The sequence below is a fragment of the Leptonychotes weddellii genome, chromosome 5 (assembly GCF_054177405.1).
Source record: "Leptonychotes weddellii isolate Sample4059 chromosome 5, ASM5417740v2, whole genome shotgun sequence".
In the NCBI taxonomy this organism is placed as follows: Eukaryota; Metazoa; Chordata; class Mammalia; order Carnivora; family Phocidae; genus Leptonychotes; species Leptonychotes weddellii.
The window spans coordinates 15,500,782-15,526,837 of NC_138373.1; the positions used below are offsets into that span (position 1 = coordinate 15,500,782).

Here is a 26,056-nt window from a genome sequence, read left to right on the forward strand (position 1 = left end):
TGGGTGGCTCAGTTGGTTAAGCGACTGCCTTTGGCTCAGGTCATGATCCTGGAGTCCCTGGATCGAGTCCCGCATCGGGCTCCCTGCTCGGCAGGGAGCCTGCTTCTCCCTCTGACCCTCCCCCCTCTCATGTGCTCTCTGTCTCTCTCATTCTCTCTGTCTCAAATAAATAAATAAAATCTTTAAAAAAAAAAAAAAAGAACGATGATGAGGACACCCTAGCTAAGACAATGCCGTTGAAGAAGGGGACTGATCTGAGAGAGATATTGGCAGTGGATTGACAGGACATGGTGACTGATTCAATCTGGGGAACATAGAGAAACGGGGGGTGGTTCTCTTAGACAGTTTTGCATGTGCATTTCTTAGTTGTCATTATGATATATGTATATATATATATATATATATATACATATATGTATACATCCTGGTTTGTATTTCTCTTTTTTCGCTTATGACATCATTTTTTTTTTTCTGCCTGGCCTGAATGTTATTATTTTAATGGATGTAAGGTGATCCATTAAGTGCTTGGGCCATCATTTGTAATGCTTTTCCTAGTGTTAAACATCTCTATTGCTTCCTTTTTTTTTTTTTTTGGTGAAGTCACAATAAACATCTTGGTATACTTGGCATCTTTTTTTTTTTTTTTAAAGATTTTATTTATTTATTTGACAGAGAGAGAGATAGCGAGAGCAGGAACACAAGCAGGGGGAGTGGGAGAGGGAGAAGCAGGCTTCCTGCTGAGCAGGGAGCCTGATGTGGGACTCGATCCCAGGACCCTGGGATCATGACCTGAGCCGAAGGCAGACGCTTAAAGACTGAGCCACCCAGGTGGCCCGGCATCTTTCTTTTGAATCCTTTCCTTACGATGAGTTTCTGTAAGTGGTATTACTGAGTCAAAGGGTATGGACCTTTTTTTAATAGACAAATGTGTTTTGTTGTGGATTCGTATCACAAAGAAGCATACAAAGCACATGTAACAATCCGTCCCACCTCCCCTGCAGTGTCCACAGTTTGATGGGCATCTTTCAGTCATAATCTGTACCCATTTAAAATTGTAACAGGTACAGCTACATTGTCTTCTAAAAGGTGTCACTCATTGAGAGTGCCCATTTCCCCACATCTTCAGCAGCTCTTGTTATTATCAGTCTTTTTAATTTTTACCAATTTAATGACCAAAGAAATTGCCTGATTGTTTTCATTTACTTTCTTCTGATTGTTAGTGAGGTTGAACATCTTCTTGTTAGGTTTATTTGGCCGTTTTCATGCCTCCATGAATTTCCTGTTCATATACTTTGCTCATTTGTCTTTTTTTTTTTTTTTTTTAAAGATTTTATTTATTTGCGAGAGAGAGAATGAGAGACAGAGAGCACGAGAGGGAGGAGGGTCAGAGGGAGAAGCAGACTCCCCGCTGAGCAGGGAGCCCGATGTGGGACTCGATCCTGGGACTCCAGGATCGTGACCTGAGCCAAAGGCAGTCGCTTAACCAACTGAGCCACCCAGGCGCCCTCATTTGTCTTTTAAGTTGCTTGTTTTATCTTTTTGATTTTTAGAAGATCCTTATATATTCTGGATTGTTAACCTTTTTGCCAATTAAATATAGGCATTTTGGGGCACCTGGGTGGCTCAGTCTGTTAAGCATCCAACTCTTGGTTTTGGCTCAGGTCAGGATCTCATGGGTTATGAGATCAAGTCCCATGGGTTCCTCGCTCAGAGGGGAGTCGGCTTAAAGAGTCTCTCCTGCTGCCCTTCCCCCCAGTAAATAAATCTTTACAAAAAATGGATAGATATTTTCATCCATTCTGTTACTGCTTTTTTTTTTTATCTTTCATCATAGAGAAGCCTTCAACTGTTACAAGGTTAAGTTTATTGCTCTCACCCTTTACTCAGGCTTATAGGTCTTGTGTCTTTTTTAGGAAGGCCTTCCCCCACTTTAAACTTAGAAAATATTCTTCTGTATTTTCTTTGGGTTTTGTTTGGTTTAATGTGTTTGTATAGATCTCTAACACATCTGGACTTTATTTTGTAGTGTGAGATGAGTCTAACTTTTTTTTTCCCCGAATGGAAATTGTCCCAAGGCCATTGACTAAATTTCCCCGCTAATTTGGAATGGGGTGTGAACCTATTCATGGATTTTGGTACCTAGTAGGGACTGCTTTCTTAAAAAGGACAGGCTCGTTTATACAGACTGACATTGGCAATGTGTATCTGCCCCAGTTTCACTGCAACTTTGTGAGTATTGGCATGATTGTTTTATTGATTGCAAGCAAACTTAATTTTTTGTTTAAATTGGTACATAGTTATTGTCATTTCTCAATGGCACAGGGATAGTATATAGAGAACTTTATTGAATAGACTCAATGCCAAAACAGCTGTTACTGAAGGAAGCCTTAGAAATGAATGGAAATCTGAAGATGAATGGCTTCCACCCCACCCTCCATCTTCTTCCACTGCCTGTCCTTTGCCTCTCATAGGACCTTCTGCAAGAGAGCCCGTCCTCATTACTGCCAGGGTGACCACAGAAAGGACCCCAGGAACCTGCCTGTATTTTAGTGCTGCTCCAGGAATCCTGCCCTCCAGCCAGCCACCCCTCTCCTGCTCAGAGGAGGGAGCAGGAAATGCCACCTTGAGTCCTGAGATGGCTGAGGAGTGTATCAGGGTCTGGAGCCACGAAGGCCTTGTGCTCACCAAGTTGCTCACCTCGGTAAGAGCCTCAGGTTGTTGGGGTTTCATAGTCTATAATTCTGCCTCAGAGGCTGTGTGACCTTGAGCAAGCATCTGAGCTTCTCTGAGCCTCAGCTTCCTCATCTGTAAAATGGAAAACATGATACTATCTCCTGATGCCAACAAATAAAGATGAATGAGAATGAATGTCAGGTGCCCAGTACAACGCCTGCTACATAATAGAGATTGGGTGAGTGACAGCTATTACTATTAATGATTGTCTTTACACAGAATAAAATATGATCTCCACCTTAAAGGAATGTAGAAGCTGTAAGAAGAGGCAGAATGGGCTAATCGCTATCATAGAGATGTGAACAAAGTGTTATTCAAACATGGAGTAAGGAGCAATTAACCCTAACTTGAACACTTATGGAGAGTGCTTCGCAGAGAAGGTGGCGTTTAAGAAAGAGAACTGTGTACAGTAGTTTATAATGTACAAAGTGCTTTCAGGTTCATTATCTCATCTGACCTTAAAATAGCCTTTTGAGGTAGCTGTTATTATCCCATTTTACAGATGAGGAAACAGGCTTAGAGAGAGGGAGTGAATTGCCCAAGGCCACACAACTGGATAAGTGGCAGACCCAGGATTTCAACCTATGCCTTCTGACTGCAGTCCCAGGCTTTGTCTGCCCTTTCAGGGTGACCCTTGAAGAGGAGGAAGATGTGGGCTGAGAATGCGATAGAGGGGGTTCAGGAAAGGGGAAACACATTCCAGGCAAAAGGACCAGCACGAGCACAGGCCTGGAGATTGAAGTGTTCAGCCTTCGAGGGCGCTTCATGAGGAGGGGCTTAGGAATGACTGAGGGGGAGAGGCAGGGGCCTGATTGTGAGGCACCGCGACTTGAGGCTAAAACACTGCGACTTGATACTGCAGGCCATGGGGGCCATTGGTGCTGGGTGAGAGAGACTGAGTAGAGGAGACAGACCAGTTAGAGGTTAGAGTTAGGAGGCTGCTATGTGCTTTTCTCTCACATTTGCAAAGACCTGGCAAGGAGCATCACCTGGGAGCTTAGAATCAGAGAAAATACGGTTTCCAGATCGGGCCCTGCTTGAGCACATTTAAAATGTGGGCAGTAGTGAATTTCCTATCTAATGGAGACATTATGGGGGTTCACTTCAATGGTTGGGCAAGAAAGCAGTTCATAGACCATTGAGACAATTAGCTTGTATAGAAATTACATTTTCCCTTTGGTTGCTCACTGGATGTAGAGAGCCCTCTCCCCTCATGGGGGCTTCTCTCTATAGCTCTTGGCCCCGGGGATAAGATGTCTTCCCAGAGGAAGATTCTCCACCCTCCTTCCCTCTCATTCATTCCTCCTTCCCTCCCTTTGGCCATCCTTAGGAGGAGCTGGCTCTGTGTGGCTCCAGACTGCTTGTTTTGGGCTCCTTCCTGCTTCTCTTCTGTGGCCTTCTCTGCTGTCTCACTGCTGTGTGCTTCCACCCACGCCGGGAGTCCCACTGGTCTAGAACCCGGCTCTGAGGGCACTGGCCTAGTTCCCATCTTGTTCTCAGGTAAGGTTCTTCGCCCCAGTCCTGTGGGAGTAGGGGGTGGGGTGGAGATGGCAATTATAACTGAGATAGAGTCATTCCTAAACAATATGGTTTGGTTTTACGTATTTTTACACTTTATGTAGATGGAATTGTACATATTCTTGTGTGACTGACTTCTTGCGGTTAACATTCTGATTTTAAGATTCATCCATAGCTGTAGTTCACATCCAAGCTTTTTGGCAACAGTGGTGAGTTAACAGGGTTCACATTTGATGATGCATCCTGGATATGAATTATGTTTGCCTTGCTTTTGTCCTGAAATTCTGATACCCAGTTTTATGATGCAAATTTTGTAAAACTCACCTTGAACAGCACAAAAGGATTGATGATGCGCATTTACTAGGCACATAGTATATGCCCAAGCATTTTACATACACTTTCTCTTTTCCATCAGCCTTCATTGCATTTAGAAAAAGTTGATTTTGCTAACAGGATCTTTGGAGGAACACACCTCACAAAGGTGGCAGTGGGCGGGGAACATATTGGCTAACGAGTCCATGTGTCCGCTCATTAAGGAAAAAGATATTTCTGTAAAAAAGTCTCACTCTGTGAGGTGGAGGTCATATAATTTGAGAGTTATCTGTTGTGCACCCAGCTCTTAAACTGTTCTCAGCTTCAGTGACTAGCTGCTGTACCCTAGGAGATAGCCATGGCAGAAGTGGAAACAGACCAAGCCCAGGGAAGGGCTCTGGCCAGAGGAACTGGATGCTCAAGATCAACTTTGCTTATTTTGCTCAGGGCTAGGCTCCACCTACTTGGGATAGGAGATGGTGGGACCCTCCTAGCTTTTCTTAGATCTGAGTGGACTGGGAAATGAAGGCTTTCTGGCTCCTAGCAGATCCTGGGGTCCTGAAGCCACCCACCCAGTTGGGATGAGTGCTTGTACCCACTTCCTCTGCTCCTTCCTCATTCTTTGCAGCCATCCCAGAGCTTCCCCCAACAGTCCTCTGATCTGCCCTGTTTTTTTGTTTTTTAATTTTTTTTATTTGAGAGAGTGAGTGAGAGAGCATGAGCAGGGGGAGGAGCAGAGGCAGAGGGAGAAGCAGACTCCCCGCTGAGCAGGGAGCCTGACAACGTGGGGCTCGATCCCCGCACTCCAGGATCATGACCTGAGCTGAAGGCAGACATTTAACAGACTGAGGCACCCAAGCGCCCCTCTGCCCTTGTGGTTTTTTTTTTTTTTTTAAAGATTTTATTTATTTGAGAGAATGAGAGAAAGAGAGGGCACATGAGAGGGGGGAGGGTCAGAGGGAGAAGCAGACTGCCTGCTGAGCAGGGAGCCTGATGCGGGACTCGATCCCATGACTCCAGGATCATGACCTGAGCCAAAGGCAGTCGCTTAACCAACTGAGCCACCCAGGCACCCTCTGCCCTTGTTTTTAATCTTCTTTTTCTCCAGGTGTGAATCAACTTCTCCAGACTTTGTTCTAAGTTGGAAGAAATGTTACAAAAAATGGAGAGCTGGAATGTGGGGGAAAATAAAAGGCTTTTTTGCCCAGTGTTGCCCAGGATGTTTATTGGGGATTGGGTTGAGGTGGGAATTTCAGGGTAGACAGGTTTGGGGGACTTTTCCTTGTTGACTCTTCAGTTTGGGATACAGGCTGGCATAGGGTGTGGATTACTGCAGCTCTATCCTCTATTGTGACTTGCCTTTGGAAAACACCTGGTTTTGATCGCAGCTCTGCCACCTTATGTCTTGTTTTTTTCTATGAAAGAAAATCGATAGTTCCAACTAGTTGAGAGAACCATGGGGATGCTTTGACATAAATGCTGTGTGACCTTGTGCAGGTCATGCAATTGTGAACGGCTTGCTTCCTGAAGGGATTTGACAGATTGAGTTTTCCCAGCAAAGATTCCTCGAACTTGGGAGCCCACGCCCTGGCTGTGTAGTTACTAACCAGAGCAATCCATTTTCCCGCCTTTTCTGCGCCCAGCAAGTCTCCTTCCCTTGCCCCTCCCAACCGCTACCTTATACGCAGGCGCAGATCCCGGCTTCTTTCCTTCCACTCGCGCCCCCTCAAAGCTTCCCCTAGCAACAAGCTCGGGCTCAGCGCTAAGGCGGGGCGAGCGCATGCGCTGCAGCCCTCTCCACGGCCAGTTGTCGGACTGCGTGCTGAGCTCCTCCCCCTCCAAGCCTAGCCCTTCTCCCCGCCTCCTCCCATCGAGGGTCCGCGTGGCGGAGCGCGCGCGCACTCTGACTCGGTGGCTGCCCATCTCCCTGGCCCCAGCAGTGAGGATAGAGGGGCGGGGCTATTTCATTTGAGGTTCCGCCCCCTTTGGCCCGGCGTCCCTACCGCGCCTGCGCGCTCCCGCCCGGTCTCCATCTTGGAATTGGGAGGAAGAGGGAGAGGGAGACCGGGACGAGACCGGGGCCGTGGTGCGGAGAGAGGCTGAGACTGAGAAGAGGAGAGGGAGAGAAGGCGCGGGGACCGTCCTTAGCTACAATCTGTCAGCTACCCCCAGGAGAGAGAAGGGAGAAGGGAGGAGGCCGGGGCGGGAGTGAGGGCTGTCACCCTCGGACCCCGGCGTGAGAGGGGCCGTGCGGCCGGACGTCCTCGGGGTGGGCCCCCTGTCGGTGGCCGAAGACCTGGGGCTCAGGCCCTTCGGTCGCGAATTTCCGGGCTTGACCCCTCGCTTCTCAAATATCCGGGTATCAGCCCCTCAGACCCAACATATCCAGGACTCGGGTCCCAACCTCTCTAAACCTGGGGCTCTGTTTCATAGGATTTCAAAAATCTGGGGTTCAGGCCCCTGCGTGCACCAGTATCCGGGGTTCATTCCCCGCGCGTTCAGATATCAAATTCAGCCTCCCTTCGTTCAAATATCTGGGGTTCAGACCCCACAACCAGAAATCCGGGATTCAGCAACTGTCGCCCTCGAGGAGGAGGAGGACTGGACCGCGAGGTCAGATCAGGTTGTCACCCCCTCCCCTCCAGGGGAGGCTTCCCGGGCCCGCCCCTCAGGAAGGGCGAAAGCCGAGGAAGAGGTGGCAAGGGGAAAGGTCTCCTTGCCCCTCTCCCTGCTTGGCAGAGCCGCTGGAGGACCCCAGGAGGAGGCGGAAGCGCTGGGGCACCATAGTGACCCCTACCAGGTGAGACACGGGGTGCAGGGGCGCGGGTCCCTGTATCTAGCATTGAGAAGAAAGGGTGCTCCTTTTTGAGGAACTGGGCCTGGGTAGGCCCTCTCCTCAGGATGAAGCCCAGTGGGCCAGTGGTCAGCCTCTGGCTAGCCGTGCCTTTTGCTGCCACCTTGTTCCTCTTGCTTCATTATGTCTGTCTGATGGGGGAACATCAGGTGACAGGGTCTTTGATGTCATGGGGGTCACGCCCTAGGGTGCTTGAGCTAATCAGATGGGTTTGCACTCTTCTGGTCTTCTCCCATGTTCACTTTGCCCCTCACAGTTACCTGTTCTCCGTGATTATACCCCTTTCTCTGGATTGCTTTGGGTGTTGATTCCCTTGCCTTTGATCTCCATGGTGGGTCCACTTATCTGTTTTTTAGGCATGGTCTGGTTGGATTTCTTGTCCTTTCAAGGAAGTGTGTGTGTGCATTTGTGTTAGGGAATGCCTGGCAATATTTTCTCCCAGCTATATCATTACCATCCAACCTCTTGCAGATGGTGTAATCTCATACGTTTGTCAAGCGATCTGTCATTTACAAAGTGCTTTACATCTGTTCTCTCATGTGACACCTCCCCCTCCATTCACCCTGTGGCGGCCTCTTTTGTTGCTGTCTTCCCATTTTACAGTTGAGAATATTGAGGCCCAGAGAGGTTGCCCAAGGTCACACAGTGGCAGAATCAGGATCTGAACCTAAGTTCTTGATCAAGTTTTGCCCCTGCTCCATACCTGTTTCTTGGCATCTCTTCTTGGCCAGGAATCCAGAGGAGAATGAGTTGGGGTGAGATTTAAGAATGAGGGGGAGAAGAGCTTCCTTTTTAGGAGGGCTATACTCAGAAGCTTTTCCTGATGGGAGGCTCTGGCTCCTGTCTTCTGTCTCGTGGATTTTTCTCTCTACTGTGACCTTCATCTTTACCCTGATTCCATTCTTTGGCCTGGGTTCCTGAGAGGGCTCTCTCTTTTGACAAATGATAGCCATAGTGGTGTCTCTTCACAGTTAAAGCCAAGCTGCTGGGGTAGGATGATCTCCAAAGTATTAAATCCTTGTGGTGACCCTGGAGGCAGGGAAGGAAAAATCCATATGCTAAGTGTCTGCCTAGTGTTCCTAGGTTTGAGATCTCATTAAAAATCTCTCAACAGCCCTATGCTGTAATCCATTTTACCAAAGAGAAGACCAAGTATAAGAAACTTACTCAAAACCCTGTGGTGTGTTGCTGATGAGATGTACTGGTAGTGTAGCTTAGGGACAGACTTGGGTTTCCTCATCTGCAGAATGGTGATAACATTGTCCATTTTAGAAAGTGGCTGTGATTTAGCACAGACCTTGGTAATTGCTCAAATATTCATTATTTGAGGAAGAGGCCCTGCGTGATGTTTTTTGGCATCCCTTATGTGTGGCTTGGGGTCCTGGGTTGGCATTCTGGGCTGGGTGCTGGTAAAGAGGTCAAGAAGATTGCTTTGGCAAGTTGTGAGCACCTGCCTTTGTGTGTGGGTGTGTGGTGGGGGTGAGGGGTGTGTGGTGGGGGTGAGGGGTGCTTGGCAGGGTTGCTGGCAGGAGAATGGAGAAAGGGGCCTGTTTTGAGCAGCTTGGGAGCTGCTGGAGGGCTTGGCTGAAGGCAGTCAATCAATCTCCCAGGCTGTTCTGAGCCCTCTGCACCCTGGGGGCCCACGCGAGAGTCAGGCTTACTTCTTGCCCTCCAGCTTCCAGTTGGGCTAAGGAGACAAAATTAACAACACAACAGGAAACAATGCACGACAGAATATAATCACATGCTAAATTGTTAGGTGCTTTAAAGGAGCTAGAACTCTGTCTGCCCTGGGAGTCCAACTCTGCTGAAGGCTCTTTTGTGCCTGAATTCCAACAAGTGCTTAGCCAGGAGCCTGGCCTGGAATTCCCTGGGGGAAAGGGGCGGGGTCCTTGGCTTCCTTGTACTGCAGGAGCTTGCTCTGGGTTTTGGGCTGGGTGCTCTAGGAGCTCCCCCCAAAGGCTAGAGTGGTCAAGGGAGGCTTCCCGCAGGAGAGGGATGAGCTTGAGGTGAGTTGCTAAGACAGTAATAAGCACATTGGCCTGACTGGAGAGAAGATCCTGTTCTCTGACCTTGGAGAAATCCTCCTTCCTTTCTATGCCTCAGTCACCTCATCTGTGAAATGGTGATCACTATCTTGCCCTGCTTATTTCATGCCTAGCATAGGGGACCAGCTTTCAGCAAGACTTAACCTTTTCTGAGCTTGTTTCCTCATCTGCAAGATAAGGGTAATAGTAAATCCTCATAAAGTTGTGGTAAGGATTGAACGAGAGAGATGCATGTAAGGTGCTTACTTTACATGCTCAATAAATGTTATTTGTACACTACAAATGTCCTGTACCTGTGCATGATGCATATGCAGTTGGACTAGACAAGTAAGGCGGCCCAAGTCATAGAGAGGCCCCAAAAGCCAGATGCCGTTTCTATCCCTGTCCTTCCCGTTCTGCATCTCCTCCCTACCACAGTGTCCCTAGCCCTTTTTGAGAGCAAGTCCTCTGGCCCTTCTGGGCCAGTACCCACTTCTAACAATGGCCGGATTTCCACTGCCTCCGGCCTGGCTGTTTCCTGCTCTCTTCCAGGGTGTGAGAGGTTGAGGGAGGAGGGGGCCTCAACGCCAAGGGGAACAGGAAGGTGCCTGGAAATATTTGGGGTATGGGACTTGTGGGACAGGACACTTGGGAATCTGGGGTTCTGGCTGGGAGGCGGGATCTTTTATTCTTGAGGGGAGAAGTAAGGGTTGTAGCAAAATGGATTTATTGAGGGCTGGGGGTGGTGAGGATGCTTAGCTCTCAGTCTTCCTAACAGTTTTAGGGACTCCAGGGACCCGGCCCCCGTGCTCTGGTTGCCAGGGCAACTTCATTTTTTTGGAGCTTTGATGTTGTTCCTAATCTCCCCCTTGCCCTTCCTCTGCGGTGCCTCCCCCTCATCAGGGAACTAGGGGAGGAGAAGACAGAAACTTGAGAGCCCCCTTCCTCTCTCTGAGTGTCCCATCTTTGCTCTAAGGGTCTGCTCTTCACTCTCCAGGTCAGGCCCCACTCTCAGGGCCCCCAGGGGCCATCATGCCAGCTGGGGGCCGGGCCGGGAGCCTGAAGGACCCCGATGTGGCTGAGCTGTTCTTCAAGGATGACCCTGAAAAGCTCTTCTCTGATCTCCGGGAAATTGGCCATGGCAGCTTTGGAGCCGTGTACTTTGTGAGTTGGGACTTAGGAGAATGGGGTAGGGATGGGCACTGCATTCTTCTTGCTGTGGGTCCACAGCCCTCTACGCTACTGTACCACACCAGCCTTTCCTGCCCTCTCCTGTTGGGCCAGCAAGTCTTCCCGCTGCCCAGTTCTTACCAGGGGCCTTCACTACCTTCTGGTCTGGTCTTCTAGGCCCGAGATGTCCGGAATAGTGAGGTGGTGGCCATCAAGAAGATGTCCTACAGTGGGAAGCAGTCAAATGAGGTGGGTCAAGTTTGACAAGACTGGTGGGGGGCAGGGCAGGGGACCCAAGTCTCGATGTGTAGGATGAGTAAGCCTCTCCTCCCTTGACCTCCTCTCAGAAGTGGCAGGATATCATCAAGGAGGTGCGGTTCCTGCAGAAGCTCCGGCACCCCAATACCATTCAGTACCGGGGCTGTTACCTGAGGGAGCACACGGCTTGGGTGAGCTAGCCCCCTGACTCTGGCCTGATCTTTGCCCCCCATCCTTGTCCTGGTCTAGTCTCTTAGGTGGGCCCTGTTCCAGGTGCCATTATAGGGACCTCGGAAAGGAGGAAGTGTCCCCCAACTTCTTTAGTCCTCAGACAAACCCATGAACAGCAATGTCTGTCCAGAAGGAGAGGCTGGTTTGAAGATTGGCATAAACTGTTAGTAGTTGGAAAGGGGCACGTAGACTGGAGGAAATGGAGATAGAATGGGGCTTTGAAGGGATTCAGATGGGAGTGGTGATATCTTGGGCTGTTTCTAGAGGAGGCCCTGGCTCTAAGGGACTCTCCCATGACCATGTCGTTTTCTCAGTTGTCTTTCCTCTCTATCTTTACCCCCCGGGGGCAATGCCTGAGTGGAGGATAGGCAGAGAAACTCTCTGGATCGCTGTCCAAGGGAGATGGGGCAGGGGTGGCCAGATATGCTTATCTCTGACCCTTTATCCTTTCTTAGCTGGTGATGGAGTATTGCCTGGGCTCAGCTTCTGACCTTCTAGAAGGTAAGTGGCTCTGGCCGACAAGTGGGAGAAGGGAGAAGGGCAAAGAAGCTGTAGGGGAAGGGATCAGGGGAGCTTGTTCCAGCCCCACCCTTGGGCTCCCTTCAGTTCGATGTTTTTCCCTCACTCCCCAGTGCACAAGAAGCCCCTTCAGGAGGTGGAGATTGCAGCTGTGACCCACGGGGCCCTTCAGGGCCTGGCTTATCTGCACTCCCACAACATGATCCATAGGTACAAGCTGCACTGACAATGGCTGGGAGGGGGTGCACTCTACACCACTTCTCATTCAGCTGGTCTACAGCCCTCTTGGAAACTTGGTGCTAAAGCCCCTGCCCAGCCTTCCTGAGATGCATGCCTTATCCCTGTGCTCTGTCTCTGGCAGGGATGTGAAGGCTGGAAACATCTTGCTATCAGAGCCAGGCTTGGTGAAGCTGGGGGACTTTGGCTCTGCATCTATCATGGCACCCGCCAACTCCTTTGTGGGCACCCCATACTGGTGAGTGGGGGTAGTGGTGAGTGGAGAGAGTCCCCAGGATGTTGGGAGCAGGAGTTGGCAGAGTCTGGGTGAGTGATCAGCCTCTTTCTCCTGACCTTTCTCCCAGGATGGCTCCGGAGGTGATCCTGGCAATGGATGAGGGGCAGTACGATGGCAAGGTGGATGTCTGGTCCTTGGGGATAACCTGCATTGAGCTGGGTAAGGACGACATCCTCTGTTCCTTCGTCCTTTTTTCTTTCCACTCCTTTCTCTTTCTCTTACCATCCCCATACCATCTCATCCTCAGGTTTTCAAGCTCCTGTCCATTTTGACTCTACCCTTGATCCCCTATTCAGGCAGCTGTCAAATCCTGCCAGCTCTTAGACCTGAAGATTTCAGAGCATTCTTCCCTTCCTGTCCACTACTCTAGTTCTACATCTTTTTTTTTTTTTTTAAGATTTGATTTAATTTATCTGACAGAGAGCACAAGCAAAGGGGGAGCGGCAGGGAGAGGGAGAAGCAGACTCCACCCTGAGCAGAGAGCCCGATGCGGGGCTCGATCCCAGGATCCTGGGATCATGACCTGAGCCAAAGGCAGATGCTTAACCTACTGAGCCACACAGGCACCCACATCTTTTTTGAATGCCCACTGTGTGCCATGCTATCCTAGCAGGTTCTGGGAGTATAGCAGTGAATGAGGTTCTTGCCTTCATGGAACTTATATTCTAGCTGGGGAAACAGGCATGTTTTCTCTCAGTGTGATAGAAGCTGAAAGGAGAAGTTACAGGAACAGTACAACCATAAAACAAGGGACTTGACCTAGTTCAGGGGCTGAGGCTTAGATAGGTTCTGTCTAAGCAGAGCCATAAGACAAATAGTAGCTGTGTGAAGACTGTAGGGAAGAGCATTCCAGATAGGTAAGAGCAGGCATGAGTTGCTGAGACTAGCTTCAGTTGTTTGGAATATTGCAGGTAATGCCATGTAAAAAGCAGTGAGAGTTAGGCTCAAGTGAGTTCATCAGGCCTTGAAGCCCTGTCAAGGTTCTCATCTCTGCCAGCTTACGCTACTGAAACAACAGTTTGTGAGGTCACGTTTGTAAAGCCTTCAACAAGGTGCCAGGCACAGCTAGTTGCCCAAGAAAGAGATGCCCTTAGCTTCTCTTATCAATGACTTCCTGCAGTGATCTTTCCTACCAATAGTCTCTTCTTCCCTCCAGTCTCTCTCATGTCAGAGAGATCCTCCCTAGCTGGGTGCTGTTGCTTCGCTCCCCTCCGCAAAGCCGTTAATGCTCCCCATTGCCTTCAAGAGTGACGCCATCCCCACCCTTCCTTCCACCAAGCTAAAGATTCCACTTCCTGAAGGTTGGCTCTCCCCTTCAAGAGCTCCACGCCCTGAGTGTGCCATGAACTTTTCCACTTTCTTGCCTTGGTTTGTATTGTCTTCTGCCCACAGTCCGAGATTTGGACATCCATCCATCCACACATCCGTCTCCACATGTCTGCATTTGTCATTTGAGGACACAGCCGGACAGGTGATGCAAATATGTGAAACAGGCCAGGTATAAGAAGAATGGAGAGCTGTCCTTTTTATTTCTAGTTTTTGGTAGAGACATGAGTGGAGAGAAATATTTCTCTACTATTGAAGAAACAATCAGTTCTGATTATAAATGGCAGCTGATAGTCTGTATCAGAGAAGCAATGTGGAGAAGGCCCTGGCAAACTGGAGATTGCTCTTTCTTAGCTCTAACCCATCATTATGCAGGAATGTCAGCTCCTTTTCACCAGATCTAATTTTTTAGGAGAAAGTAAAAATTTAGATGATGATGATGATGATGGTTATTAAATTGTTAGGTTGGAGGCACTCCTGGGTGGCTCAGTTGTTAAGCGTCTGCCTTCGGGTCAGGTCATGATCCCCAGGTCCTGGGATCGAGCCCCGCATCGGGCTCCCCAGTCAGCCAGAAGCCTGCTTCTCCCTCTCCCACTCCCCCTGCTTGTGTTCCTGCTCTCACTGTCTCTCTTTCTGTCAAAATAAATAAATAAATTTTTTTAAAAAAAATTGTTAGGTTGGGGCGCCTGGGTGGCTCAGTCGTTAAGCGTCTGCCTTCGGCTCAGGTCATGATCCCAGGATCCTGGGATCGAGCCCCACATTTGGCTCCCTGCTCAGCGGGAAGCCTGCTTCTCCCTCTCCCACTCCCCCTGCTTGTGTTCCCTCTCTCACTGTGTCCCTCTCTGTCAAATAAATAAATAAAATCTTTAAAAAAAAAAAAAATTGTTAGGTTGGAATTTAATTTAAAAATCACTGTTTAGGCCAAAAAACATAAACGACACAAAACATTTGTCTGGGCCACAAGGAGCTCCTGGCTTATAACTTCTAATCTGAGGCCTAGCTCCAATATCCCTTTTTCCAAAAGACCTGCCTTTAATCCCCTGCCTGTGTACCAGATTGAGGGCCCAGCATGCACACCCAGCTTCCCAGCCATTTTTCTGTCTCCTTCCCTGTTAGACTGGAAGTTCCTTGAGGACAGGGCCTGTCTCTTGTTTTTCCTTAACTTCCCCATAACACTCACCAAGTTTTTTGCTCTTATTTGGAACCTAATAAATGTTAGTTGGGCTGATAACTGTGTTTCCTTCTGCTTCCTTCGGTGCTTATGCACATGTTGTTTTCTTTGATCCTGCTCCACCATGTGCAGGGGAGAGGGTATGTGTTACATTTTACAGAGGGAATTAATTGAGATTATGAGAATTGGTCAGGGTCATTCAGCAAGGAAGTCAGGGAGCTGGGGTGTGGACCCAAATCTTTTGATTTCCATTCCAGCCTCCTCTGCCTACCTGCCACCTCTCACCTTCTCCCTGTTGACCCTTTCTCTGTAGCCGAACGGAAACCACCGCTGTTTAACATGAATGCGATGAGTGCCTTATACCACATTGCACAGAACGAGTCCCCTGTGCTCCAGTCAGGACACTGGTGAGGACTGGGATTCCTGGGCCCAGGGGTAAGGCTGCCTGGCTTATGCCCTTCCCACCCCTCCCTTATCCTCCCATGACTTGTAGGTCTGAGTACTTCCGGAATTTTGTTGACTCCTGTCTTCAGAAAATCCCTCAAGACAGACCAACCTCAGAGGTTCTTCTGAAGGTGAGGGCTCACTGGCCTAGCATTCTCCTAGAACTGTTGCCTGTTAGAATCACCTGAGAAACCCCTCAGGGACATTAGTGTTTCCCAATTCTTCCTCCACTAAGAGTTTCATTTATGAATTTCCGTCCCCATTCCCAGTGCCCAGTGGACTCTGTATTTTGTAAGATTTTGTCTATGAGACTGCCTTTATTTATTAAGTAATAATTTGTTTTCCCATCTTTTATTAATCAAAGATGTATATAATTGCCAGCCAGAGCTTTTGGTCTGCGTGCGATAACCAGGGTTACCACACTGATCTGATGTAATTCAAGCCAAAAGCCTGTGTAGCCTTGTCATGGGTAAATGTCTGATTTCCCTTAGGTGTGTTTTGAGTTATCAAAAGTAGAGGGGCCCCCATTCCCTTCACAGATCCATGGGGGCCTAAGGAGCCCTGGTTGGGAACTGATGTAGACAGTCTAGTTTGACCTACTTGTTTTATAATCATGGGATACCTTATGGGGTCCACAGAGGCCTGATGATGTGTCCAGGGGCACACAGTACTTTGATAGAGGACCTGGACTACAATCCAGATCTCCTGACTGTTGTTATCTGTCAGCCATGCCTGGAGGAACAGGAGCCTATCCCGGGAGTAGTGATTGGGTGGTGAAAATTCATGCGGGAGCAAGGGGTAGGACAAGGCTAGCATCAGTTCATGGTGGGCATGGGCCCCAGGGAAGTGTCCCAGGGCAGAGGGAATGCCAAAGCCCAGGGGATATTGCGGGGCAGGGTGCTTGGCAGCAGGCCTCAGCATTCTCTCCCCTCAGCACCGCTTTGTGCTCCGGGAGCGGCCACCCACAGTCATCATGGATCTCATCCAGAGGACTAAGGATGCTGTGCGGGAGCTGGACAACCTGCAGTACCGAAAGATGAAGAAGATCCTGTTCCAAGAGGCACCCAATGGCCCTGGTGCTGAGGCCCCAGAGGAAGAGGAGGTGACCCTGCTTACCATGCCACCCTTTTATACCACCGTGTTGTGCTTGCCTCCTAGCAGCTGCTTGGCTCACTTTCCCTCTCCCTCTTCCTACCCTCCGTCTTCCTGTGCTGCCTCCATATACACACCCCTTGTCCTTCCCCTTCCCTGCCCAAAAGCCTGCGCCCTGTCCACAGGAGGCCGAGCCCTACATGCACCGGACTGGGACGCTGACCAGTCTAGAGAGTAGCCACTCAGTGCCCAGCATGTCCATCAGCGCCTCCAGCCAGAGCAGTTCGGTCAACAGCCTAGCAGATGCTTCAGACAATGAGGAGGAGGAGGAGGAAGAAGAAGAGGAAGAGGAGGAAGAGGAAGGGCCCGAAGCCCGAGAGATGGCCATGATGCAGGAGGGGGAGCACACAGTCACCTCCCATAGTTCCATCATCCACCGACTGCCGGTATGCAGCCCACCCTCAGCAAGCCTGACGGTGACAAGGCCGAGCCCCAGCTCTCCCCCCAAGGGTGATTGCTCCTCCTCTAAGTCTCACTGGGTCTCCAGGGAACTCCCTTTGGGCCCAGTGACCTCTGAACCTTGGGCATCCCTGTTACCTTCCCTTCCTCTAGGGTTCTGACAACCTGTATGATGACCCCTACCAGCCAGAGATGACCCCTGGCCCTCTCCAGCAGCCGGCAGCCCCAGCTCCCACCTCTACCACCTCTTCTGCCCGCCGCCGGGCCTACTGCCGCAACCGGGACCACTTTGCCACCATTCGTACTGCCTCCCTGGTAAGTGTGGCCATTCTCCCTCAGCCTGGATGCCCCAAACTCTTAAGTCCAGAGAGGATTTTTTGCTCCTGTGGCACTGAATTAAGTCCAGATTCCACCCTCACTTTCTGTTGCTGTCTCTCACCTTGTCTCCTCGACCTCCCCACTCTCTTCTCCTAACAGACTGTTTTGGTTACATTGCCCAATGTATTCCTAGCTTGGTAAAACTCTTACGCCATTTTCGTGGCTAGGCTTAAGTAGCATGTCCTGGGGTGTCCTCCCAGGCTCCTGGCCAGCCAGGTGCTGTGTTACTCTTAAATGGCATGATAGGTGTGCTGGATTTTATGTTCCTGGAGGGCAAGGAATGGTGGCCAGTGTCTGCCTAATACCATTGATTGGCTCTTAGGCCCACACCCATGCCTGTATCTCATCCTTCCAGCTCCTCTGGAGGGAGCGGGTACAAGCCCATTTGAGAGATGAGACATTCGTGACTCAGATACGCTATTGTCCAAGGCACTTGCCTAAACACCTTTGGTTGTTCTCAAATTTTCAAATTCAGCAGGACCTTGGTCCTCCTAAAATCAAGTCATGGTGATGTTTTTCTCAGTTCACAGGAAAGGTTGGATAGACTTTTCATAAAACAGTTTTTCTTCCATGCTTTTTTTTTTTTTTTAAGATTTTATTTATTTATTTGACAGAGAGAGAGACAGCGAGAGAGGGAACACAAGCAGAGGGAGAGGAAGAGGGAGAAGCAGGCTTCCCGCTGAGCAGGGAGCCCGATGCGGGGCTCGATCCCAGGACCCTGGGATCATGACCTAAGCCGAAGGCAGACGCTTAACGACTGAGCCACCCAGGCGCCCCCATCCATGCTTTCAATAAACCTTTAGATTACATTCTTGCTTGGCTGCAGGCACCAACATCAAATCCCTTAGAGGCTAGTGGTCAGTCTAATATATTCTATGGCTAATGCTTGTGGTTGACTGTTGTGCTAGGACAGCTCTTCAGATCCTGTGGTGCTTAGTGCTTTGTGGTGCTGTGCAGAGAGCTCTGTGACTTCCAGGGACGTGACCACCTGGACTAGTTGGGAGTCATGCCCACTTCACAGTGGGACCTGAACGCCAAACCTCAGATAGGGACATCCAGGTCCAGTGTTCTTGATACTCCCAACATCTCATGGCCCAGCTCCCAGCTCCATACCTGGGCTGTGTAAGGAGTCCTTAGCGTTTGCTGAAATGGAAGGAAGCCAACACTTGTTAGGTCAGAGCATTTTATGAGACACTATGACATCTCTATCAGACTTAATTTCCACAGCTTCCTATGAAAGGGTATCATTGCCCCATTTAGCCGATGAGGGAACTGAGGCTTAGTGTCGTTAATTTGCTTGAGGTCACGTGGTTAGTAAGTGACCGAGCTGGGAATGTAGCCCAGGTATGTCTGATTTTGAATTAACTTGAATTGTTGCCACTCTTGCGCTGGGCCCTGTGCGGGTCTCACCGGTCTGTGAAATAGACTGAGTGTCCCTCAGCCTGTGGAGGCAGCGGGCTCAGAGGGGCCGAGTGTGAGGAAAGCACCAAATGAGAGTTAAACCCGAGTCTGAAGCGTGTGTTCTCCAATAGAGCACGACGATCGCGTGTGTTCCTGAGATGGGGCAGGGCTGAGCCCCACTTATCCTCTCGCCTGCCCCAGGTCAGCCGCCAGATCCAGGAGCATGAGCAGGACTCGGCGCTGCGGGAGCAGCTGAGTGGCTATAAGCGGATGCGACGACAGCACCAGAAGCAGCTGCTGGCCCTGGAGTCGCGGCTGCGGGGTGAGCGCGAGGAGCACAGTGCGCGGCTGCAGCGGGAGCTTGAGGCCCAGCGGGCTGGCTTTGGGGCTGAGGCAGAAAAGCTGTCCCGGCGGCACCAGGCCATCGGTGAGAAGGAGGCTCGAGCTGCCCAGGCCGAGGAGCGGAAGTTCCAGCAGCACATCCTTGGGCAGCAGAAGAAGGAGCTGGCCGCCCTGCTGGAGGCGCAGAAGCGAACCTACAAACTGCGGAAGGAGCAGCTGAAAGAGGTGGGATGGGGCTGCAGCCGCGGGCAGGGCCTGTGGTAGGCGAGGCGCCCTGACCCCCCTGCGCTCCCCCCGGCCTTGCGCAGGAGCTCCAGGAGAACCCCAGCACCCCGAAGCGGGAGAAGGCCGAGTGGCTTCTGAGGCAGAAGGAGCAGCTCCAGCAGTGCCAGGCAGAGGAGGAGGCGGGGCTGCTGCGGCGGCAGCGCCAGTACTTTGAGCTTCAGTGTCGCCAGTATAAGCGCAAGATGCTGCTGGCTCGTCACAGCCTGGACCAGGACCTGCTGCGGGAGGTAGGCCAGCCCATCCCGCATTCCCTCCCGCAGCACAGGCGCCTACCCCTCCCGTCTGCCTTGCTGGGGGTCATCTTTCCCCTCTGCCCTCTTTCGTGTCATTGCTTGGCTTCTCTTCCACGCCCCTGTTTTCCTCGTGCTGTCAGACCCGGCCTGAGCTCCCTGGGCTTCTGTTCCCAGGCCGGCCAGGAGCCTGGCTCCCTTACACCCCTCAGCTCCCCGTGCTCAGCTCCCTGGGAGTCCTGGGGCTCTCTCGACACCAACAAGGCTTCCTGACTGGGCTCGGGGCCCTGCCTCCCTTCTGCCTCAGGATTTGAACAAGAAGCAGACCCAGAAGGACTTGGAGTGTGCGTTGCTGCTGCGGCAGCATGAGGCCACACGGGAGCTGGAGCTACGGCAGCTCCAGGCCGTCCAGCGCACACGGGCGGAGCTCACCCGCCTGCAGCACCAGACGGAGCTGGGCAACCAGCTGGAGTACAACAAGCGGCGTGAGCAAGAGTTGCGGCAGAAGCACGCGGCCCAGGTTCGCCAGCAGCCCAAGAGCCTCAAAGTACGTGCAGGCCAGCGTCCCCCGGGCCTCCCGCTCCCCATTCCTGGGGCTCTGGGACCACCCAGCACAGGCACCCCTAGAGAAGAGCAGCCCTGCTCATCTGACCAGGAGGCAGTCCTGAACCAAAGAATTCTGGGAGAGGAGGAGGAAGCAGTTCCAGAGAGAAGGATTCTGGGAAAGGAAGGGGCCACCTTGGAGCCAGAGGAACAGAGGATATTGGGGGAAGAATCAGGAACCCCTAGTCCCGGTCCACAAAAACATAGGAGTTTGGTTGAGGAGGAAGTTTGGGGTCTGCCTGAGGAGGAGGTAGAAGAACTTAGAGTCCCATCCCTGGCACCCCAGGAGAGGAGCATTGTAGGCCAGGAGACAGCTGGGGAATGGAGGTTATGGGGGAAAGAGGATGGGAGCCTACTGGATGAGGAATTTGAGCTTGGCTGGATCCCAGGCCCGGCACTGACCCCAGTCCCCGAGGAGGAGGAGGAAGAGGAAGAGGGAGCTCCAATTAGGACCCCAAGGGATCCTGGAGATGGCTGTCCCTCACCAGACATCCCCCCTGAGCCCCCTCCAACACATCTGAGGCACGGCCCTGCTAGCCAGCTCCCTGGACTTCTGTCCCATGGTCTCCTGGCCGGCCTCTCCTTCGCAGTGGGGTCCTCCTCTGGCCTCCTGCCCCTCCTACTCCTGCTGCTCCTCCCACTGCTGGCAGCACAGGGTGGGGGTGGCCTGCAGGCCTCACTGCTGGCCCTTGAGGTGGGGCTGGTGGGCCTGGGGGCCTCCTACCTACTTCTTTGTACAGCTCTGCACCTGCCCCCCAGTCTGTTCCTACTCCTGGCCCAGGGCACCGCACTGGGGGCCGTCCTGGGTCTGAGTTGGCGCCGTGGCCTTATGGGTGTCCCTCTGGGCCTTGGGGCTGCCTGGCTCCTAGCCTGGCCAGGCCTGGCTCTACCTCTGGCAGCTCTCGCAGCTGGGGGCAAATGGGTGCGGCAGCAGGGCCCCCGGATGCGCCGGGGTATCTCTCGACTCTGGTTGCGGGCTCTCCTGCGCCTATCGCCCATGGCCTTTCGTGCCCTACAGGGCTGTGGGGCTGTGGGGGACCGGGGCCTGTTTGCACTCTACCCCAAAACCAACAAGGATGGCTTCCGCAGCCGTTTGCCTGTCCCTGGGCCCCGGCGGGGTAATCCCCGCACTGCCCGACACCCACTAGCCCTGTTGGCGAGGTTTTGGACCCTGTGCAAGGGCTGGAACTGGCGCCTGGCACGGGCCAGCCAGGGTTTAGCCTCCCACTTGCCCCCCTGGGCCATCCACACACTGGCCAGCTGGGGCCTGCTCCGGGGTGAAAGGCCCAGCCGTATCCCTCGGCTGCTGCCACGCAGCCAGCGCCGGCTAGGGCCTCCTGCCTCTCGCCAGCCAGTGCCTGGGACTCTAACTGGGCGGCGATCCCGAACCCGCCAGTCCCGGGCCCTGCCTCCCTGGAGGTAACCAACTCTGGCTCCTCCTCAGCCCGAATCTAGAGCATCGAGCACTTTATCTCCCACTACTCAGTGAGGTTTCTCCAGTCCCAATCCTCTCCTCCCTTTCACCCCTCCTTCCTTAGTATGCTTTCCCACCTCACCCCAGTCCTTTGGACCTCTAGACAGGCAGCCTCCTCCACCGTGGAGTCCAGAAGTTACACTTTGTGTTCTCCTGACACTCCTCCCCCACCCTAAATTATTGCTGTTCTCCCGCTGTGTGTGTGCTCATCCTCACCCTCATCAACTCAGGCCTGGGGCCAGGGGTGGCGGTGGGTGGGAAGTCATGTTTTTTTTTTTCTCTCTTTGATTTTGTTTTTCTGTCTCCCTTCCAACCTGTCCCCTTTCCCCCACCAAAAAAAAGAAAAAGACAAACACAAATAAAATATCTGAGCGGAACTGTACCTTTGGCCCAGGCTGCCTCTGTCTGCTTTGTCCTGCCGCCTAGCATCCCGGGTATGCCCCCAATCTGGACCCTTGGCCCCCAGTTCCATGACCTCTTCACCCCCATCTACGTTATCTTAACTCCTTTCACTCCTCAGCCTCATCCTCTCTGCCTTCATAGCTTCGTTGCACCATGACCACCACTAGCTCAGAGGTCTGAGCCCCTATTGAGCTTCCACAGAACTTCTTGGTCCCATAGTTCCCCTGTTGGTGGATTCTTTCCAGAGAGTCCTTAGGTTCCAGGTCCTTTTGTCCTCATCCCCTGCCTTTTCTCCCAACCCATTCCCTATGTGGTTCCCTTCTATCTGGGAGCTGAATTTCTCTCCTGGCATTAGGCTTTACCCTAGAGGGCTTGGGGATGGGACTACAAACCCTCTACAGTAGGGGGTGGTGAGTTTTGGGGGGGCGGGGGTGACAGGCAGAGTGGGGGCAGGGCATGGAAATGGGATTGGTTGTGGGCTTGGAGTGGGAGCTGAGTACATAAGGGGCCGGGCTGGAATGTGGAGATCTGGTCAGGGTAGCAGCTGCTGGCCCATTGAACTTGTCAGGCCCTTTCTGGACACCTCCTTGCCCCTTCCCCTGGTGTGGCCCAAGATGGGGCTACTCCTTATCCATTTCGCAGCTCGGAGATTATCCTCCTCCTTTCCCTCCCACCCTGAGGTGCTGAACCTGGGACTCCTTCTGTCTTTCCTTAGCTGTGTTGCTCTCTTCCATGGGTGTGTTGTGTGACTTGGTTCTCTCACTCTTTGCTCACTTGGCTTCTGTCTCTGGGTTGTATTTTCTCCCTCTTTGCATGGTCAGAGCTTCTTGTGTGCACTCAGTACCCTAAAGATTTTCAGTTCCCTGTCCATGAACTCTCCTGCTGTTTCTTGTGAGTTTTCTACCCAACTCTGAACATGCTCTTGGAACCTGTCTTGTTTACTTTGTATCTCTTGCCCATTGAGAACCTTCCTGATCTCTCTCAACACAATCCCATCTCTCCGTGTCTGTCTGTATACAGCTCCCCCCGCCCCCTCTGTCTAACATGTTTTCTGTTTCTCTCCCTCTCCCTGTCTCTGCTTCTGTCTCCTCTCTCTCTCTCTCTCTCTCTCCCTCTCTCCTCCCCCTCTCCCCTGGTTGTTTCTCCTCCTCCTCTTCTTCCTCCTCCTCTCCCTTGCCCCCATCTCCCCTTGGTCCATCCACTGCATAGTCTAAGGAGCTGCAGATCAAGAAGCAGTTCCAGGAGACGTGTAAGATCCAGACTCGGCAGTACAAGGCCCTGCGGGCACACTTGCTGGAGACCACACCCAAAGCTCAGCACAAGAGCCTCCTTAAGCGGCTCAAAGAAGAACAGACCCGCAAGCTGGCAATCCTAGCCGAGCAGTACGACCAGTCCATCTCCGAGATGCTCAGCTCACAGGCGGTGAGGCCTGGGGTCCAGGGAGGGAGCATGGTGGAGGTTGGCCTCTGTACACCCGGCTTAGTTATGGGGAGTGGGAATGGGGGAGTGTGGACAAAGACGGGGCTTTTGTTCTTGGGGGAAACTTGGATACTTTCCCACTGTTAGTATTCTCTGCCATGGTTTTATTGTCTCTCTCAAGTATTTTCTTAAGGTCTTGACAAAGCCAGCCTGACTACCAAGAACCACCAAGGAAAGAGTGGCTATAATTTTTTCCTGGGCCTGAGTTAGTTTAATGTGTTAACAGGGAGCAAATTAAAATGATTGTGGCCCTTGGGCCGATTTACTCAGACTTCTGGAGGATTTTGAAGATTGCTGTTCTCTAACAGAGATCACACAACACTGGAATGGGCCAGTTAAAAACTACATATAGTGTAAAACATCAAAGTGCCCCTATTCATTGCCATTCTCTCATCCAATCCCACCTCTCAGAGGTAACTGTTAATAATTGTATTTTAGGTTTTTTCCCTATGCATATTTGGAAAATTACATACAATTTTAAACAGAAATGGGATCGGATTGTACATACTGTTCTCTTCTTTTTCCACCTAATATTTCTTGGACATCTTTCCATGTCAGTACACCTGTCTCATTTTTGAAACAGCATAGAATTTTCCATGGTATGGATGTACCATAATTTCTTTAACCCATCCCTTATTGGTGGACATTTAGGTTGTTTCCAGTATTTTGCTATTACAACGCTTCGGTGAACACCTCCGAGCACATGTGCAAGTATACCTGGGGGATAAATTCCTGGAAGTGTAATTGCTGTGTCACAGGGTATGACGACCTTTCATTCTGATAGATGTTGAGACTGGCTGCTGCTTGAAACCTTAGGGCCCAGGCCTACCTGGGGCAGGGGAGGATTGTGGGGGTAGGGGAGGAGGCCCCTAAAATGAGTTCTTCCTGTTTGCCAGCTGCGGCTTGATGAGACCCAGGAGGCAGAATTCCAGGCCCTTCGGCAGCAGCTTCAACAGGAGCTGGAGCTGCTCAATGCCTACCAGAGCAAGATCAAGATCCGCACAGAGAGTCAGCATGAGCGGGAGCTGCGGGAGCTGGAGCAGAGGGTGGCTCTGAGGCGGGCACTGCTGGAGCAGCGGGTAAGGGGACTCTGACACCAGGATGCACTGGGGAGGGCAGGCTCCCCATTTCCTGCCTCTGGACTTGCTAACCTCTCTTCTGGGTGTCCCAGGTGGAAGAGGAGCTGCTGGCCTTGCAGACAGGGCGCTCTGAGCGAATCCGGAGTTTGCTCGAGCGGCAGGCCCGTGAGATCGAGGCTTTCGATGCTGAGAGCATGAGGCTGGGCTTCTCCAGTATGGCTCTGGGGGGCATCCCAGCCGAGGCTGCTGCCCAGGGCTATCCTGCTCCACCCCCTGCCCCTGCCTGGCCCTCGCGTCCTGTTCCCCGATCGGGGGCACATTGGAGCCATGGTCCTCCTCCACCGGGCATGCCCCCCCCAGCCTGGCGTCAGCCCTCTCTGCTGGCTCCTCCAGGTCCCCCAAACTGGCTGGGGCCCCCCACACAGAGTGGGACACCCCGTGGTGGAGCCCTGTTGCTGCTAAGAAACAGCCCTCAGCCCCTGCGGCGGGCAGCCTCGGGGGGCAGTGGCAGTGACAACGTGGGCCCCCCTGCCGCTGCAGTGCCTGGGCCTCTGAGCCGTAGCACCAGTGTCGCTTCCCACATCCTCAATGGCTCCTCCCACTTCTATTCCTGAAGTGCAGGGGTGGATGAGCAGATGAATGGGACAGGGGCAGGGGTGGGTGGAGCCTGATCCTGGAGGGCTGTAAGCTTGAGGCCCACCCAAGGGTGGGGGACAGGATGTTGGCTCCAGCTCCCCTCAGACCTCCTCATCTCATGAGCTTCTTGGGCTGGCCAGTGGCCCAGGGCCAGCTTGGGCATCGGTGCCTCAAGGCTGACCAGGAGCCCCTGCCTCCCCACCATGGTGCCAGGGTCTCTCTCCATCACAGCCTCGGGAAAGGAGGGAGATGTGCGTGTCAAATATTCATCTGGTCCCCTGGGGGAGGGGAAGGGTGGGTCTAGATATATTATATTCAGAGAACTATACTACCCCGTGTAATGGGGCTGTGGACTGGGGATGCCAGGCCCCCCAGACCTGGGGTGTGGCAGAGCAGGTCTGGGGTGGGGAGAACAGAAGGAAAAGGCCTTCCTAAAAAAAAAGGATCAGGGTGGGGTCTTGGGGTCAGGTTGCCTGGTCTCTCCATATCCCCCCCCCCCACCTTTGCTGTCTGACGTCCTGTGCCGTCTTGTCCTTTATCTTTTTTTTTTTTTTTTTTTTTTAATTGAGATCAGAGCTGGGGCAGGGGAACAAGGGAAGGACCTTCGAAGGGGCTGCTCCCAGGCCTGGGGGCAGTCATGGGAGCCCCTCCCAGCTATGGGGTTGGCACAGAGCCCCACAGCAAGCTTTTAATAAACTGTTGGTTATTCTAACAGACCCCAGGACTCACCCTTTCTGTCCAAGGTGTGTATTAAGGACTGTTTGGCCGGAGGTGATCGTGTGACTTGTATTTAAAAAGGGATTTTATTGGGCTGTGTTAACTAAAAATTTCAGTGATTTTAATGACTTTGGGCATGGCTAGATCCAGAGCTTTAAAGGAATTCATCAGTCTTTTGGCCTCTACTCCCTTTGCTTTGGGCTTCAAAGATTTTCAGAAGGTTCACTTCACACACAGGCTCCTGGCAGCTCCAAGCCTACATCTTAGCAGCAATCTCAACAGCGAGTATGCCAGCAAAGTCCTAAAGTGACGTCATTGGCTCAGTCTGTAGCCAGAGGCCTGAGGTACTCGGATTGGTCAGGTCTATGCCCCATACCCACCCCTTCAAGGTGAAAAGAATTG

The 26,056-nt window shown here is 52.0% G+C and overlaps 2 protein-coding genes across 7 annotated transcripts in view; both read left to right on the forward strand.

Annotated features, from left to right (window-relative positions):
- Nucleotides 1-10,607, forward strand: part of TMEM219 (transmembrane protein 219) — a 16,589-nt gene extending 5,982 nt beyond the window's left edge. For 3 of the 4 annotated variants that reach the window (XM_081819756.1, XM_081819757.1, XM_081819754.1), the window contains 3 exons: nucleotides 2,472-2,701; nucleotides 4,064-4,233; nucleotides 5,672-5,770. In XM_081819756.1, the coding sequence (XP_081675882.1) occupies nucleotides 2,472-2,701; nucleotides 4,064-4,201 (368 nt within the window). In that variant the 3' untranslated portion in view covers nucleotides 4,202-4,233; nucleotides 5,672-5,770. Of the gene's footprint in view, nucleotides 1-2,471; nucleotides 2,702-4,063; nucleotides 4,234-5,671; nucleotides 5,771-10,441 lie in introns of those variants that run through there. The other variant, XM_081819755.1, reaches the window with a different exon arrangement.
- On the forward strand, nucleotides 10,475-25,653 carry TAOK2 (TAO kinase 2). 3 transcript variants are annotated; one of them, XM_081819750.1, is made up of 18 exons: nucleotides 10,475-10,608; nucleotides 10,792-10,863; nucleotides 10,962-11,063; nucleotides 11,559-11,604; nucleotides 11,736-11,832; nucleotides 11,984-12,097; nucleotides 12,204-12,295; nucleotides 14,947-15,040; nucleotides 15,127-15,208; nucleotides 16,012-16,179; nucleotides 16,337-16,615; nucleotides 16,782-16,943; nucleotides 18,609-18,974; nucleotides 19,058-19,261; nucleotides 19,572-19,811; nucleotides 22,953-23,165; nucleotides 24,119-24,301; nucleotides 24,394-25,653. In XM_081819750.1, the coding sequence occupies exons 1-18, from the start codon at nucleotides 10,477-10,479 to the stop codon at nucleotides 24,913-24,915; spliced, it is 3,168 nt and encodes a 1,055-aa protein (XP_081675876.1). In that variant the 5' UTR covers nucleotides 10,475-10,476; the 3' UTR covers nucleotides 24,916-25,653. The 3 variants fall into 3 exon arrangements, with proteins under 3 accessions (XP_081675876.1, XP_081675877.1, XP_081675875.1); XM_081819751.1 differs by having other exon boundaries at nucleotides 16,355-16,615; XM_081819749.1 differs by lacking the exons at nucleotides 22,953-23,165; nucleotides 24,119-24,301; nucleotides 24,394-25,653 and having other exon boundaries at nucleotides 16,355-16,615; nucleotides 19,572-21,723.
- The last annotated feature ends 403 nt before the right edge of the window (nucleotides 25,654-26,056 follow it).